Source organism: Mobula hypostoma, chromosome 10, assembly GCF_963921235.1.
Source record: "Mobula hypostoma chromosome 10, sMobHyp1.1, whole genome shotgun sequence".
Classification (NCBI taxonomy): Eukaryota; Metazoa; Chordata; class Chondrichthyes; order Myliobatiformes; family Myliobatidae; genus Mobula; species Mobula hypostoma.
The window spans coordinates 6,075,528-6,093,062 of NC_086106.1; the positions used below are offsets into that span (position 1 = coordinate 6,075,528).

General features: G+C 46.4%; 1 protein-coding gene across 6 annotated transcripts in view; it reads left to right on the plus strand.

Moving 5' to 3' along the window:
* LOC134352622 (neuronal PAS domain-containing protein 3-like) overlaps positions 1–17,535 on the plus strand; it is a 751,612-nt gene that overhangs the window by 593,022 nt on the left and 141,055 nt on the right. For all 6 annotated transcript variants that reach the window (XM_063059934.1, XM_063059933.1, XM_063059937.1 and 3 more), the window contains one exon: positions 12,239–12,354. In XM_063059934.1, the coding sequence (XP_062916004.1) occupies positions 12,239–12,354 (116 nt within the window). The remainder of the gene's footprint in view (positions 1–12,238; positions 12,355–17,535) is intronic.

A 17,535-nucleotide genomic window follows, 5' to 3' on the forward strand; every position in this document is an offset into this window, starting at 1 on the left:
TGCAAACGACACGTTCTACTGCATGTTTCAATGTACGTGTGACGCGTGTGTGGGGATTGTTGCTCACTGCCGCTTGTGCGCAGGAGGGAGGGGAGCTGGGGCGGGGTGCTTTGTGATTCTTACGTTTAACTGCTGATCATTCTTTGGGGCACTTCTCTGTTTTCGTGGATGTTTGCCAAGAAAAAGAATTTCAGGATGTATATTGTATACATTTCTCCGACATTAAATTGGCCCTTTGAACCCTTGAAATAAAGCTGATCATTTTCTGTATCTTCATCCAAACTCTCCTCAGAACTGTTATCTATGTGAGTCTCCTCTGCACCGTCTCCAGTACTGTCACATCCCTCCTGTAATGAGGTGAATTGAACTGTAAATGGCACTTAATCAGCGCCCGTCTTTCATTCGAGCCTCCTTCCTTTTATATTCTATGACTTTGCCTACAAAGGGAAGAGTTCTCTGGAGCTTTTAAGCCACCAGTTGGCGTGTCCTACCTCGAAGGGTCTATGGACATAAACTTCAGGAGAGCTGATGTTGGCCAGCCTGAAACATCGACTCTTTATTCCTCTCCATAGATGCTGCCTGGCCTGCTGAGTTCCTTCAGCATTTTGTGTGTGTGTTGGTTTGGATTTCCAGCTTCTGCAGACTCTCTTGTGTCTATATTCAGCATTACTTTGTCCAACCCACCACTCTGTACCCTCTCACTTAGAGTACAGTTCTGTGCAAAAGTCTTAGGCACATACATGTAGCTGGGGTGCCAAAGATTTTTACACAAAACTGTAGTAATTTTATGTATTGCACTCTGTTGCCATGAAAAAAGAACAAATTTCATGATGCATGTGAGTGATGATGAACCTGATTCTGATCTGGGTCTCTGTTGTGGACTGAGAGTGGGAAGGGGACAGGAAGAGGGGAATCATGGTTGGGAAAAGGGGGAACGGAGAGGGAAGCAGAGAGACGGTCTGTAATGATCAATAAACCAGATGTTTGGAATCAAATGACCCTGCCTGGTGTCTGTGGACTGGGTGTGTCCGCACCCGCCAAACTCCAACCCCTGGCACTCCTCCTCTGCCACCTGTCCCACACCCCTCCCTCGGCATTCCCGACATCCTTTGCTCCCACCAGATTTATAAACTCTCTCTCCGCTCCACGTTGACAAATACAATTTCTTAAGCTCTGTGGCTATAATGTACGTTGATATTTATTCCTGCAGTCAGCAGCAATAGCATGTCACCAGCAAATAGATAATGCTTTGAATGCAATGCCCCCACCCAATAGATATCCCCAGAACCCAGTAAGGGTTAACCGTCTCATCTCTGTGCTTCCCTGTGAGGTCTCAGCTCAAAGGTTTGGGAGGGAGGCTGGCTCGGGCAGAGAGCATATTCCTCTCAAACACCATTAGTTCACACTGAGTGTCAGGGGAATTAATTAGTTGAGATCACAAGGAATGCAAGAAAAGACAGAGGTTAACTGTTTGTGCTTAACGGAGAAATTAACTCTCAGAAACGAGGAAGGTAGGGCTATGATCCCCTATGATCCCCGCCCCCCCGCCACCTTTGAGAGTCACAGGTCAGACTTTCCCATCTGAACAACAGCCTTGGTATTTGTATTGATACTGGTTTATTATTGTCTCATGTACCAAGATAGGGTGAAAAGCTTCTCTTGCAAACTGTTCATACAGATCAGATCATCACACAGGGCACCGAGGCAGAGCAAAGTAGAACAGTAACAATGCAGAATAAACTGTAAAAGCCACCAAAGTTCAAAGTAAATTTTATTATCAGAGCACACATACGTCACCACATACAACCCTGAGATTCATTTCCCTGCGGGCATACTCAGCAAATCTATAGAATAGTAACTATAACAGGATCAATGAAAGATCAACCAGAGTGCAGAAGACAACAAACTGTGAAAATGCGAATATAAATAAATATCAATAAATAACAAGAACATGAGATAATGAGATAACGAGTCCTTAAAGTGTGATCATTGGTTATGGGAACATCTCAATGGATGGGCAAGTGAGTGAAGTTATCTCCTTTTGTTCAAGAGCCTGATGGTTGAGGGGTGGTAACTGTTTTTGAATCTGGTGGTGTGAGTGTTGAGGCTCTTGTACCTTCTACCTTCTACCAGAAAAGAACAGTGCAGGTAAATGATAAAGTGCAAGATCATAACCAAGTAGATTGTGAGGTTAAGAGTCCATCTTATTGTACCAGAGGTCCGTTCAATAGTTGATAACAGCAGAGTAGAAGGTGTCCTTGAGCCTGGTGGTATGTGCTTTTAGGCTTTTGTATTTTCTGCCCAATGAGAGAGGGGAGAAGAGAGAATGTCAGGGGGTGATAACGCCTTTGACGATGCTGGCTGCTTTACTGAGGCAGTGAGAAGAGTAGACAGAGTCCATGGAGGGGAGGTTGGTTCCCATGATGTGCTGAGCTGTGCCCTAGGAATTAATGCAACTGCAAGGCAGACATTCCCACCCTTGCCTCCGTGGGTCAAACTGGTCCCAGTACATGTTCTTTACATGAACCAAAGGCCATTTGTGGAAACCAGCCTTCCTCCGTGAACCCTGTCTATATATCTGGCTTCCTCAGTAAAACAGCCAGCATAATCAAGGACATTACCCACCTACCTAAGATATTCTCTCCACCCCACCAACCAGCCCACATCAGGAAGAGGGTACCAAATCCTGAAACCACCCACCACCAGGATCAAGGGCAGCTTCTATCCCACTGTTATCAGAGTCTTGAACGGACCTCTTGTACGATAAGATGGACTCTTGGCCTTACAATCTGCCTGGCTGTGATCTCGTGGAAGATTGTAACATGGAAACTGGTCCCTCACTCTCGTTTGTCGCAGGAGTGACCTCTCTCTCCATCGCTCGTGAGGGACAGAGAGCCCTGTCTGAGATACTAACGTATTGGGATGAACTCTAGATCACAGTCTCTTCAGGGGCTTTGCTATTACTTGCTTGGTGGGGGGAGTGGGGGGGGGGAAGTCGGTACTCCTGCTGTTGCTTGTGCGTGGGACGGGGAGGGGGCCTTTTGGGATGCCGATGTTTCTGTCATTCTTTGGGTTATTTTTCCTGTTTTGTAGATGTCTGTGAAGAGTAAGAATTTCAGGTTGAGTACTGAGTACATCCTCTGATATTAAGTTAATCCATTGACCCTTCGAACTTCTTCTGGGCCGGCTGGTGGCGCAACGACATCGGGGCCGGACCCGGGAGCGGAGGGTCCCGGGTTCGAAACCAGTCGGGTCCGCCCCCGAGTACGCTTTCCATCCGTGCCGGGTTGAGTGTCGAGACCGCAACTCGACCTCGTAAGACAAAGGGAAAAATACTGAGAAAATGTCTGTGTGAGGAGTGGCTCGCCACACAGTCTCTCTCTCGCTCCGCGCTTTGTAAAAGCCATGAAAAAGGCATCATCACGGACGCACGCATGGGCATGCAGATGCATACGCACAGATTCGCACGCACGCAGGCACACGCCAGAAAAAAGAACCTTCGAACTTCTATCTCACTGTTATAAAACTATTGATCAGGGTCCCCTGGTACAATATGATGGTCTCTTGACCTCACAGTCTACCTGATTGGGAACTCATTGTCTCCCTGCACTGGAACTATAACACTTTACTCTGCGTTCTAGTCTTGTTTTCTGCGGACTACCTCAATGCACAGTTGTGATGAAATAATCTCTATGCAAAGAAATGTTTCACCATACCTCAGTACATTTGACAATGATAAACCAATTTACCATTCAGCCCCTCTTGTCAACTGGCTAGAGCGTTCACTGAGGTCTTTAACCACTCACTTTGGCAGTCTGAGGGATCACCCACCTGCTTCAAGCAGAGTTCGCTTATACTGGTGCTAGTAAGACCGTAGTAACCTGTCTCAGTGACTATCGTCCAGTAGCATTTACATCCGCTGTGATGAAGTGTTTTGAGAGGTTGGTGATGAAGCATATCAACTCCTGCCTGAGAAGCAACTTGGATCTGCTCCAATTTGCCTACCGTCACAGCAGATGCCATCTCAGTGGCTCTTCACTCAACCCTGGAACATCTGGACAGCAAAGAGGCACACATCTGGATGCTCTTTATCAATTACAGCTCTGCATTCAATACCGTCATCCCCTCAAAACTAATCAATAAGCATCAAGACCTTGGCCTCAATACCTCCTTGGTTTCCTCACTTGCAGACCCCGGTCAGTTCAGATTGACATTAGACAATAGGTGCAGGAGTAGGCCATTCAGCCCTTCGAGCCAGCACCGCCATTCACTGTGATCATGGCTGATCATCCACAATCAGTACCCTTTTCCTGCCTTCTCCCCATATCCCTTCACTCCGCTGTCTTTAAGAGCTCTATCTAACTCTTTTTTGAAAGAATCCAGAGGATTGGCCTCCACTGCCTTCTGAGAAAGAGCATTCCACAGAACCACAACCCTCTGTGTGAAAAAGTTTTTCCTCAACTCCGCTCTAAATTATCTACCCCTTATTCTCAAATTGTGGCCTCTGGTTCTGGACTCCCCCAACAACGTCTCCTCCATGATCTCGGTCAGCACAGGTACACTGCAAGGCTGCGTGCTTAGCCGCCTGCTATACTTGCTTTATACCTATCTGTGAGGCTAAGACACTTAAGTTTGCGGATGACGCCACTGTCGCAGGCTAAATCAAAGGTGGTGTGGAATCAGGGAGGGAGATTGACAATCTGACTGAGTGGTGACACAACCACAACCTCTCCCCCAACGTCAGCAAGACCAAGAAGCTGACTATTGACCTCAGGAGGAGGAAACCAGAGGTGTGTGATCCAGTCCTCATCGGGGGGTCAGTAGCCTTAAATCCCTTGGTGTTTTCATTTAGGATCTGTCCTGGGCCCAACACACAAGTGCAATTACGAAGAAAGGACTCTGTGCCGGAGTTTGTGAAGATTCAGCTTGATATCTAAAACTTTAACGGACTTCTATAGATGTGCAGTGTAGAGTGTATTTTGACTGGCTGTGTCACAGCCTGGTGTGGAAACACCAATGCCCTTGAGCAAAAAATCCTACAAAAAGTAGTGGATGCAGCCCAGTCCATCACAGGTAAAATCCTCTCCACCATTGATCAAGTCTACATCAAATGTTGTCACAGGAAAGCAGCATCCATCATCAGGGTCCCCCACCCAGGACGTGCCCTATCCTCACTGCTGCCATCAGCAAGAAGATACAGGAGCCTCAGGACCAGGTTCAGGAACAGTTACTACCCCTCAACCATCAGGCTTGTAAACCAGAGGGGACAACTTCACTTGCCCCATCATTGAAATGTTCCCACAACCTATGGACTCCCTTTCAAGGACTCTTCATCTCACGTTCTCGATATTCATTACTTATTTATTTATAATTATTGTTTCTTTCTTTTTATACTTGTGCATTTTGCTGTCTTCTGCACTCTGGTTAATGCCCAAGTTGGACTTCCATTAATTCTGTTATGGTTATTATTCAATAGATTTATGGAGTATGCCCACAAGAAAATGAATGTCAGGGCTGTATATGGTGACATATATGCACTCTGATAATACATTAACTTTGAACTTTTCTTGGATTTACTGAGTATGCCCGCAAGAAAACAAATGTCAGGGTTGTATATGGTGACATTTATGTACTTTGATAATAAATTAACTTTGAACTGTGCGTTTCCCTATTCATTCCCAGGATGCTGCCATCCCTGGCAGGGCCGGTAGTTATTACCCAACCCTCAATAAGACCATAAGATATAGGAGCAGAATTAGGCCACTCAGCCCATCGAGTCTGTTCCACCTTTCCATCATGGCTGGTCCCGAATCCCACTCAACCCCACACACCTGCCTTCTCGCCATAACCTCTGAAACTCAATTTTTGCTTTAAGTATACCCATGGACCTAGCATCCACTGCAGCCTGTGGCAGAGCATTCCACAGATTCACTACTCCCTGTCAAAAAAAAAATTCCGTCTTACCTCTGTTCTAAAAGGTCGCCCCTAAATTTTGAGTCTGTGCCCCCTAGTTATGGATACCCCCCACCATTGGAAACATCCTCTCCAAATCCACCGTATCTAGTCCTTTCAACATTCAGTAGGCTTCAATAAGATCCCCCTGCATTCTTCTAAACTCCAGCGAGTACAGGCCCAAAGTTGCCAAATGCTCTCCCTCCCACTTTCAAATCTCTTACTAACTCTTCCTTCAGTTAGTCCTGACGAAGGGTCTTGGCCCGAAACGTCGACTGTACCTCTTCCTAGAGATGCTGCCTGGCCTGCTGCGTTCACCAGCAACTTTGATGTGTGTTGCTTGAAATTCCAGCATCTGCAGAATTCCTGTTGTTTGCTCCTCATATGTTAACCCCTTCATTCCCGGAATCATCCTCATGAACTTCCTCTGGACTCTTTCGGATGACAACACATCCTTTCTGAGATATGAGACACAAAACTGTTGACAATATTCCAAGTGCGGCCTGACTAGTGTCTTATAAAGCCTCAGTATTATCTCTTTGTTTTTATATTTTATTCCCCTTGAAATACAATGACTTCCCCCTCCCCACCCAAACAGGGTATCTCACAAGGTCAGATCAAAAGGAAATTTTGAAATCCAGTCAGATCTGTGGGTCAGGAGTCACATATACACCAGACCAGATTATAAACCAGATCATTTTTGAACTAAAAGCCCTACTGAAGCGTCCCATCCCACAATCAGGTTTACTATCACCAGCATGTGTCGTGAAATTTGTTAACTTAGCAGCAGCAGTTTAATGCAATACATAATATAGTAGAAAAAAAACAAAATAAAATAATAATAAATAAATAAGTAAATCAACTGCAGTATACATATATCGAATAGATTAAAAATCATGCAAAAAATATATATATATTTAAAAAGTAAGGTAGTGTTCACGGGTTCGATGTCCATTTAGGAATCGGATGGCAGAGGGGAAGAAGCTGTACCCGAATCGTGAACTGTTTATTTCCCTCCGTAGCTACTACATGTGAGCCCCCCCACCCCAACATTTTGTGTGTGTTCCTCAAGATTTCCAGCATCTGCTGAATCTCTTGTGTCTCCTTTAATGATATAGTGGTTAGCGCAACACTATTACAGCGCCAGAAACCCGGGCTCAATTCCCACCACTGCCTGTAGGGAGTTTGTACGTTTCTCCCAAGGACTGCGTGGGTTTCCTCCGGGTGCTCCGGTTTCTTCCCACAGTCCAAAGACATGCCGGTTGATAGGTTAGTTGGTCATTGTAAATTGTCCCCTGATTAGGCTTGGATTAAGTGGAGGAGTGCTGGGCAGTGTAGCTCGAAGGGCCCGAAAGGCTCAAAAGGCGCGATAGACCTGAAAGGCCCAAATGGCCTGATAGGCCCGAAAAGCCCAAAAGGCCCAATAGGCCCAATAGGCCCAATAGGCCCAAAAGGCCTGCTCCACACTGTATCTCGATAAACAGTTACAGTCCAAGGACGTATGAGTTAAGAGGTTAATTGGTCAGATGGGTGTAATTGGGCGATGTGGGCTCAATGGGCAGGAATAGCCTGTTACCGTACTGTATCTCCAAATTAAAAACAAAACATGGTAATTTACTGACCACCATTACTGATGCTCGGTTTTGTTTTAACTTAAGATTCAATTACTTAGATTTAAATTCCCTTAATGGTACTTAACGTCTGATTTCCAATTCATTAGTTTGGGCATTGCTTATTAATCCGGTAACTTAACCAAGAAGAAGATAGCATTTAATTGCTCTGTCTACCCAGCATGTCTGATGGAATTCTAACATCCTTGGCTTTGAGACAACCATTAAGACCATCAGACATAGCTGCAGAATTAGGCCATCGTCTGCTCTGCCGTTCCATCACGGCTGATTTATTATCCCTCTCAACCCCATTAGAAACATAGAAAACATAGAAAATAGGTGCAGGAGTAGGCCATTCGGCCCTTCGAGCCTGCACCGCCATTCAGTATGATCATGGCTGATCATCCAACTCAGAACCCTGTACCTGCCTTCTCTCCATACCCCCCGATCCCTTTAGCCACAAGGGCCATATCTAACTCCCTCTTAAATATAGCCAATGAACTGGCCTCAACTGTTTATTCTCCTGCCTTCTCCCCGTAACCTTTGACACCCTGACTAATCAAAAATCTATCGACTTTTTCCTTAAATATACTCAACGACTTGTATCCCACCACAGCTATCTTCCGCCCCCCCCCAACAACACCCATCTGTGGCAATGAATTCCACAGGTTCACAACCCTCTGGCTAAAGAAATCCCTCCTCATCTCCGTTCTAAGTGGACGCCCCTCTGTTCTCCGGTTAAGAGGCCGGCGAGGGGGAGCACCCACCTGGGAAGGTCGGCTCCAGAAGCTCACCCCGCAACAACCTCACTTGAGCATTGCATTCCTCTCTCAACGAGAAGAAGTCGGAGAGTCTTGGCAGACCACCGCACAGAAACAGGCCCTTCAGCCCCTCCGGCCCCTGCCTAGTCCCGTCGACCGCAGCCCTCCCGTCCGTCTCCAAACTCCTCCTAAATCGAGCCTGCATCCACCACCTCCACTGGCAGTTTGTTCCACACCCCCCTCAGGTTCATCGTTCCTCCTTAACCTAGTCTCGCCCAACCTCAGTAGGAGAAGCTGCTTGCGTTTACTCTTTGTATATCCCTCATGATTTTATATACCTCTTCCGAACCTCCACTCACTCTCCCACACTCCGGGAGTCCTAACCTCTCCCTAGAACTCAAGTTTAAAGAAGCTGCATGGAGGGGCATGGGCCGAACACGGGTAATTGGGACCAGCTGTGTGGCCACCGTGGTCAGCATGGACTGGTTGGGCCGAACGGCCTGTACCTGTGCTGTATTGCTGTGTGACTCTGAGGGACTTGGGCAGGTACTTCGACAGGAAGGCCACACGCTGACGTAGATCGGTGGGCGTGGGCGAGTAAGGCTCGTTGGTGCGTTGTACGTCAAGCACAGCAACCTGGAGCGACTTACCTGTTACACGGCTGGCATTTAGGGTAGCAGTGAACGTCCTCCATCTCTGCCTGCCCAGACCATTTCACACAGATGCAGAAGGATTCTTCATTGCTGTTTCCGTAACAGTTTTGCTTGACCAGTCAGGGTTGTCAGACCTGAGCTGAACCCCCAAACCTGGAGGACCGGTGGACCACTCTTAGTCTGGCCTCTACCCTTTGACCTGTTTGGCACGGGTGACCCTACCAAGAGCCAATGGTTCCGGCCAGCATAATTCTCCAGGTCATTGAGGCACGCAAGCCTCCGAACCCTATGACGAGGTTGTGGTCCTTTTGGGGAAGTGTGGAGCTGAATGCCCTCAAAACCGTGGAGATGCGTATCAACTTCAGGAGAAATGCATCTCCTCTCCAGCCATGCATCAGCAACAACTCTACAGTTAGCAACATTTCCACATTCAGGTTTCTGGACATCGTTATTTCATAGGACCTCTCGTGGGAGAACCATATCTCCCTCATTACCAAAAAGGCTCAGCACTTCTTGTGGCCGTTGATAAAGTCTACCTTCTCCAGAACATACTGGTGCAATTCCACACTGCCATCATAGAGAGTTTCCTCACGTCAGCCATTACTGTCCGGTTTGGAGCAGCATCCTTCCAAATTGTACGTGTAGTGCCCCGGTTCATATGTTTACTCTTAATGCTGTAGGTATTTCACTGTAAGAGCAGCTTGTTCTGCTTTCAGCCTGTTTGGATTATTGTTGAAGATAAGGGATGACGTGGAATGTGTGCCGTCCAATTATGAGGGTATAGATGGAGTTTTTCCACTGAAGTTGGGTGAAACTAGAACCAGAGGTCATGGGTTAAAGGTGAAAGGTGACATGAGGGGCAACTTCTTCACTCAGAGGGTCGTGACAGTGTGTTACAAGCTGCCAACAGAAGCATTTGAGCTTGATTTCAATATTTAAGCAAAGCTTGGTTTGATACTTGGATGGTAGGGGCATGGAGGACTATAGTCGCCGTGCAGGTCGATGGGACTAGGCAGTTGAAATAGTTTCAGCATGGACTAGATGGGCCAAATGGCCTGGTTCGGTGCTGTGCTTTTCTATGACACTCTACAACTCGATGAAAAACTTTTTTGGGTAACTCTCCATTCTACGTTGAACCCTTACAAACAAGAAAGTGGAACTACCAGCCCATAGTCTTCCCCCTTCCCTCTCAGTCCTGATGAAGGGTATGGGCCCAAAACGTTGACTATTTACTCATTTTCTCCAGCATTCTGTGTGTGTTGCTCTGGATTTCCAGCATCTGCAGATGTTCTCTTGTTTATGATTCTTGGTTAATCTGTTGAAGTTGGTTTATTACTGTCACACCTACCAAAGGTACAGTGAGAAGCTTGTATTGCACACCACTCATACGGATCAAATGATTACACAGTGCACTGAGGTAGTACAGCTTAAAACAATAGCCGAACGCAGAATAAACTGTAACAAGTAAGCAATAAAGTGCAAGATCACAACGAGGCAAGAGTGTGAGATCGAGAGTCTATCTTATTGTACAAGAGGTCCATTGAAAAGTCTGATAACTGTCGGACAGACAGTTCCCTTGAGCCTGATGGTATGTGCTTTCAGGTTTATGTAGCTTCTGCCCGACGGGTGACAGGAGAAGAGAGGATCTCCAGGGCAGACGGGGACTTTGAACATGCCGGCTGCTTCACTGGGGCAGTGAGAAGGCCCCGCCAACCTGGACATTCGCTCTTCCCTGCCCCTCTCAACGGGCAGAAGGTAGGGCGCCACGGTAGCACAGCGGTGAGCGTGACACTATTACAGGTGGAGTTCAGAGTTCAGAGTTCAGAGTTCAGTTCCGGCGCCGTCAGTAATGAGTCTCTAGGTTCTTCCCATGAGCGCGTGGGCTTCCTCCGGGTGCTCCAGCTTCCTCCCACTGTCCAAAGACGTACCGGCTAGTAGATTAATTGTAGATTGTCCTGTGAATGGGCTAAGGTTAAATCGTGGGTTGCTGGGTGGCGCGGTTCGTTGGGCTGGAAGAGCCTGTTCCACGCTCTGTCTCCAAACAAAAGATCTCAGAACAGAACTCTGAAAGCACACATTACCAAATTCAATCCTATGCCTACTGTGGTAGCAGACACCAACAGAATCAACAAACTCATTCGCAAGGCCAGTGATGTTGTGGGGATGGAACTGGACTCTCTGACGGTGGTGTCTGAAAAGAGGATGCTGTCCAAGTTGCATGCCATCTTGGACAATGACTCCCATCCACTACGTAATGTACTGGTTGGGCACAGGAGTACATTCAGCCAGAGACTCATTCCACCGAGATGCAGCACAGAGCGTCATAGGAAGTCATTCCTGCCTGTGGCCATCAAACTTTACAACTCCTCCCTTGGAGGGTCAGACACCCTGAGCCAATAGGCTGGGCCTGGACTTATTTCCTGGCATAATTTACATATTACTATTTAATTATTTATGGTTTTATTACTATTTAATTATTTATGGCGCAACTGTAACGAAAACCAATTTCCCCCGGGATCAATAAAGTATGACTATGACTATGTACGATCTTGTACGATAAGATAGACTCTCGATCTCACACTCTGCCTCGTTGTGATCTTGTACTTTCTTGTTTACCTGCACTGCACTTTCTCTGAGGATGTTACAGTTTATTCTGTGTTCTGCTGTTGTTTTAACCTGTACTTCCTCAGTGCACTGTGTAATCATTTGAACCATATGAACGATGTGCAGTACAAGCTTCTGACCATATCTTGGTACATGTGACAGTAATAAACCAACTTCAACAAATTAACCAAATTAAAGAGCCCATCACTGTTCCTGCTAAGCTCCACGGGTGCACAGCCACACAGTGACTGAAATTCTCCGCCGCACATAGCCTTCGTTGCCACGCAGGTGGAATTTTCTTTTATACAATGTTCTCAGGCTGCGTAAAAATTTCCTGCAGTTGTAAATAAACAGTCATTTTGGCGATCAACCATTTTGTGGGTCTTTGCAATGTGGGACAGCTCTGGAGAACCCCAGGAAGACCCACATCGCCGCAGGGAGTACGTGCAAACTCCACATAGACAGCATCAGAAGTCAGGATCGAACATGGATCGCCGGAGTTGTGAGACAGCAGCCCTACCTGTTGTGTCATTGATCGGCGTTGGGAGTGGGGTGGGGAGGAGTATCAAATAGCAGTGTGGGGATTGGGGACAGGCTGTGAGTTGGGGCGGGCGGTGCATTTAGAGATCAGACCTCTAACTCCGTGTGCCTTCCCCAGACTCCGCCAGCCCCAGCCTCCTGTCCGAGGACGCAGCGCTAGAACGAACGTTCTTCGTCCGCATGAAGTCGACGCTGACTAAGCGAGGGGTCCACATCAAGTCTTCAGGATACAAGGTAACTGCGGGCGGGGAGGGGGAGGGCAGCAGTGCCGTGGTGGGAAGGGGCTGCGTTCACACCGGTGGAGATCACCCTCAGCTTGCACGCACGTGCAGCAGGTTCAGCAGGGCACAGTGGGGGGAACGTGAAACTGAATCAGAGGTTGTTCGGTTCCTGCAACGTTCCACCAAGAGGTGAAACCCTTCAACCGACAGGAATCCGAATCAGGTTTAATATCATCGGCATATGTCATGAAATTTCTTAACTTAGCAGTAGCAGTACAATGCAATACACGATAATATAAGAAAAAATATGAATTACAGTAAGTATATATATAAAATAGTTAAAATAAATAAGATGAGAGTGAGCAGTTTCAAGTTCCTGGGTGTCCAGATCTCTGAGGATCTAACCTGGTCCCAACATGTTGATGTAGTTATAAAGAAGGCAAGACAGCGGCTATACTTCATTAGGAGTTTGAAGAGATTTGGTATGTCAACAAATACACTCAAAAACCTCAACAGATGTAGCATGGAGAGCATTCTGACAGGCTGCATCACTGTTGGGTATGGAGGGGTGAGGGGCTACTGCACAGGACCGAAAGAAGCTGCAGAAGGTTGTAAATCTAGTCAACTCCATCTTGGGTACTAGCCAGCAAAGTACCCAGGACATCTTTAGGGAGCGGTGTCTCAGAAAGGCAGTGTCCATTATTAAGGACCTCCAGCACCCAGGGCATGCCCTTTTCTCACTGTTACCATCAGGGAGGAGGTATAGAAGCCTGAAGGCACACACTCAGCGATTCAGGAACAGCTTCTTCCCCTCTGCCATCCGATTCGTAAATGGACATTGAAACCTTGGACACTACCTCACTTTCTTTTAAATACATAGTATCTCTGCTTTTTGCACGGTTTTTAATCTATTCAATATACATATACTGTATACAGTATACTGAATAAGATTTATTTATTTATTAGTATTATTATTATTTTATTTTTCTTCAGCTAGATTATGTACTGCATTGAACTGCTGCTGCTAAGTTAACAAATTTCACGTCACATGCCGGTGATAATAAACCTGATTCTGATTCTGAGTTGTGAAAAACTAGAAATAAAAAAGTAGTGAGGTAGTGTTCATGGGTTCGATGTCCATTCAGAAATTGGACGGCAGAGGGGAAGAAGCTGTTCCTGAATCATTGATTGTGTGTCTTCAGGCTTCTGTACCTCCTTCCTGATGGTAGCAATGAGAAGAGGGCATGTCCTGGGTGGTGGGGGTCCTTAATGATGGATGCCACTTTTGTGAGGCATCACTCCTCGAAGATGTCCTGAATGCTACAGAGGCTGGTGCCCGTGATGGAGCTGACCGAGTTCACAATTTTCTACAGCTTACCTTGATCCTGTATAGTAACCCCCTCTCCCCATACCAGGCGGTGTTGCAGCCAGTTAGAATGCTCTCCACAGTACATCTGTAGAAATTTGCGAGGGTGCCCCTTCAAAGCCAGAGGGGATCTTGGACCAGAAAGTAAAGAACAAACCTGTGTGATTTGCATTAATCCCACACTAGCTGTTTTTGCATTACTTATTTAATTTAACTATTTAATATATATTTACTGTACAGTCAGCACTCCGTATCCGCGGGTTCCGCAGCAGCAGATTCAACCAACCGCGGACGGAAAATATCAATCGCGGATCACGATGGTTGCGTCTGTACTGACCAGGCACACACACTTCTTTTTCTTGTCATTATTCCCTAAACGATACAGTATGACAACTATTTACGTAGCATTTACATTGTATTAGGTATTATAAGTAACCTAGAGATGATTTAAAGTATACGGGAGGATTGCGTAGGTTATATGCAAATACTACGCCATTTTATATAAGGGACTTGAGCATCCGCAGATCTTGGTATCCGTTGGGGGGTCCTGGAACCAATCCCCTGCGGATACCGAGGGACGACTTTTTTTTCTATATTATCACGCATTGCATTGTACCGCTGGAACAAAGTTAATAAATTTCATGGCATATGCTGGTGATATTAAACCAGATTCAGATTCTGATACAGCAGGCTAGAAGCTGTCCTTGCAGCTGGTTGGTAAAGGGCCCACGGTTAAATTCTACAGCTGGGACGGGATTAGAGGAGAGATTCCCCTCTCCTTTTCCATTTCAGCTCTACTAGAATACTTTCAGAACAAAATTATTCCGCTTCCTATTTTCACTCATTGCATTTCGTGCCTTTTTGAATCTTCTGTCCCAATGAATCCCCACGCGTTCCCCTCAACTCTCCGCATGTTCTAACCTCAGACAGATACTATTTACAGCGGGCGATCCACCCCCCGGGAGGTGGGAGGAAACTGGAGCCCCCGTTGGAAACTCCATGTGAAGCACGCAGAGAAAACCCACGCAGTCACGGAGAGGACGTACAAACTCCTTACGGGCAGTGGCAGGGATTGATTCCCGGTTGCGGAATTGTGAAGGATGTAGATTGGGTGCAGGTTCTTCTCCTCTCAGCTTGGATGAGACTAGAACTAGAGGTCAACTGAAGAAACCCACGGGAGGGGGGGGAACGTGCAAACTCCGCGCAGACAGCGCCAGAGGTCAGGGTCGAACGAGGGTCACCGGAGCTGTGAGTGAACAGCTGTACTGCAGAGATCCCACAGTTGTAGGGGTCATGAAGTCATTCACAGAGACACCTAGTCCGTACTGACAAAATTCCCATTTCAGTTGATCCCACTTGCCTGCATTGCCCCAGATTCCTTTAACCTTTCCTACCCACAGACCTGTCCAAATGTCTTTCAAATGCTGTTCGCTCCCCCCGGAAGCTCGTTCCACAGACAGATCACCCTCTGGGTGAAAAAGTCACCCCTCAGCTTCCTATTAAATCTCTCCCCTGTCTCCCTAAACCTATCCCCTCTAGTTTTTGTTTTCCCCAACCCCGCGAATAAACTGAGTGCATTCACCTTGTCTATGTCCCTCATACTTTTGTACGCAGCTGTACAAAGGACATATGGGCAGGAGTCAGCTATTTGTCCCACCGAGCCTGTTCAACCGTTCAATACGTTCATGGCTGATTTCGTCATGGACTCTGTTCCACCCACCAACCGTTTCCCCGTAACCCTTAGATCCCCTGCTATGCAAAAATCTATCTAACTGTGTCTTAAATATATCTAACAAGATAGCCTGTACTACTTCCCTGGGCAGAGAATTCCACAGGTTCACTACTCTCTGGGAAAATGAGGTGCGTTTGATGGCTGGGGGCCTCTACTCACTGGAATTCAGAAGAGTGAGGGGTGACCTCATTGAAACCTACCGAATACTGAAAGGCCTTGATAGGTGGATGCGGAGGGGATGTTTCCTACAGTGCTGGAGTCGAGGACCAGGGCTCAAAATAGAAGGACGTCCATTTAGAACGGAGTTGAGGAAGAATTTCTTTAGCCAGAGAGTAGTTCATTGTGGAGTTCATTGTCACAGGCAGCTGTGGTATATTTAAGGCAGAGGTTGATAGATTCTTGATTAGTCGGAGCATGAAGGGATGCGGGGAGGAGGAAGAAGAATGAGGCCGAGAGGGAAAATTGATCAGCCATGATGAAATGGTGAAGCAGACTTGGTGGGCCAAATGGCCTAATTCTGTTCCTATATCCTATATCCTAATTCTGTTCCTATATGGTCTAAAAGCAGTTTCTCCTCATTTCCATCCTAAATGGTGCAATCCGGGTCATATTACGATCGAGGAATGTGTTTGTAGACCAGATATTGAACTTTTTACTGTTGGACTTCGGCCATATTCCACCGAGATACAACACTTGGCGGCACGGGAGGTCGTTCCTGCCTGTGGCCATCGAACGTGCAGCTCCTCCCATGGAGGGTCAGACACCCTGAGCCAATAGACTGGTCCTGGACTTATTTTCCATCTGGCATAGTTTGCATTTTGTTGTTTGATTGTTTGTGGTTTTTATATTGCTATATTTATGCTCTATTCTTGGTTGGTGCGGCTGTAACGAAACCCAATTTCCCTCTGGATCAATAAAATATATCTATCTATCTATCTATAAATCTATTCCTCCTGCTCCTCTCAGTATCCTACACTCCAATGGATAAAGTTCCAACTTGTTCGACCTATCTCTCCATAAACTCAAAACCTCAATTCCTGGCAACTCGCTGTAAAACTCCTCAAAGTCGAAGTACATTTATTATCAAAGTACGTATTCAGAATACAACCCTGAAATTCATCTTCCTCACAGACAGCCACAAAACAAAGAAACACCAAAGTTCAAAGTAAATTTTATTATCAAAGTACATACCCATATACAACCCTGATATTCATTTCTCTGTGGGCATACTCAGCAAATCTATAGAATAGTAACTATAACAATGATCAATAGAAGATCAACCAGACTGCAGAAGACAATAAATTGTGTAAAATCAAATATAAATAAATAGCAATAAATAACAAGAACATGAGATAAAGAGTCCTTAAAGTGAGATCATTGGTTGTGGGAACATCTCAATGGATGAGCAAGTGAAATTGAGTGTAGTTATCCCCTTTTGTTCAAGAGCCATAAGGTAGAGGGGTAGTAACTGTCCTTAGACCTGGTGGTTTGAGTCCTGAGACTCTTGTACCTGATACCAGCAGTGAGAAGAGAGCATGGCCTGGGGGGTGGTGGGGATCTCAGATGATGGATGCAGCTCTCCTACGACAATGTTTCACATAGATGCGCAGGGAGGGCTTTACCTGTGACGTACCGGGGCTGAATCTGCCTTTGATTTTCCATTCAAAGACATTGCTGTTTCCATTACCAGGCTGTGATGCAGCCATTTCAACCCGTTCAAAGAAAAATATCAAACACCCAGCGCTCCTCTGAATTCTTCCAGCGTAATGACGTATTTCCTATAGCCTGGTGAGCGACACCGTAACAATATTCCAAACGCGGTCCCACCAACTGAAACGTAACAGCACAGCCTCTATACTCAACGCCCTGGCTGATGTAGGCCAGCGTGACTAATAGGTTCTTCACCCGGGACAACGTGTCCTGCTGCCACACACAATAGTTTTCATGTTGTGTATTAATTTTTATTTAGAGATACATCATGGTAACAGGCCCTTCAGCCCAAAGAGACTACACCACCCAATTACACCCATGTGACTGACTAACCAATGCCTTTGGAATGTGGGAGGAAATCAGAGTACCCGGAGGAAACCCAAGCG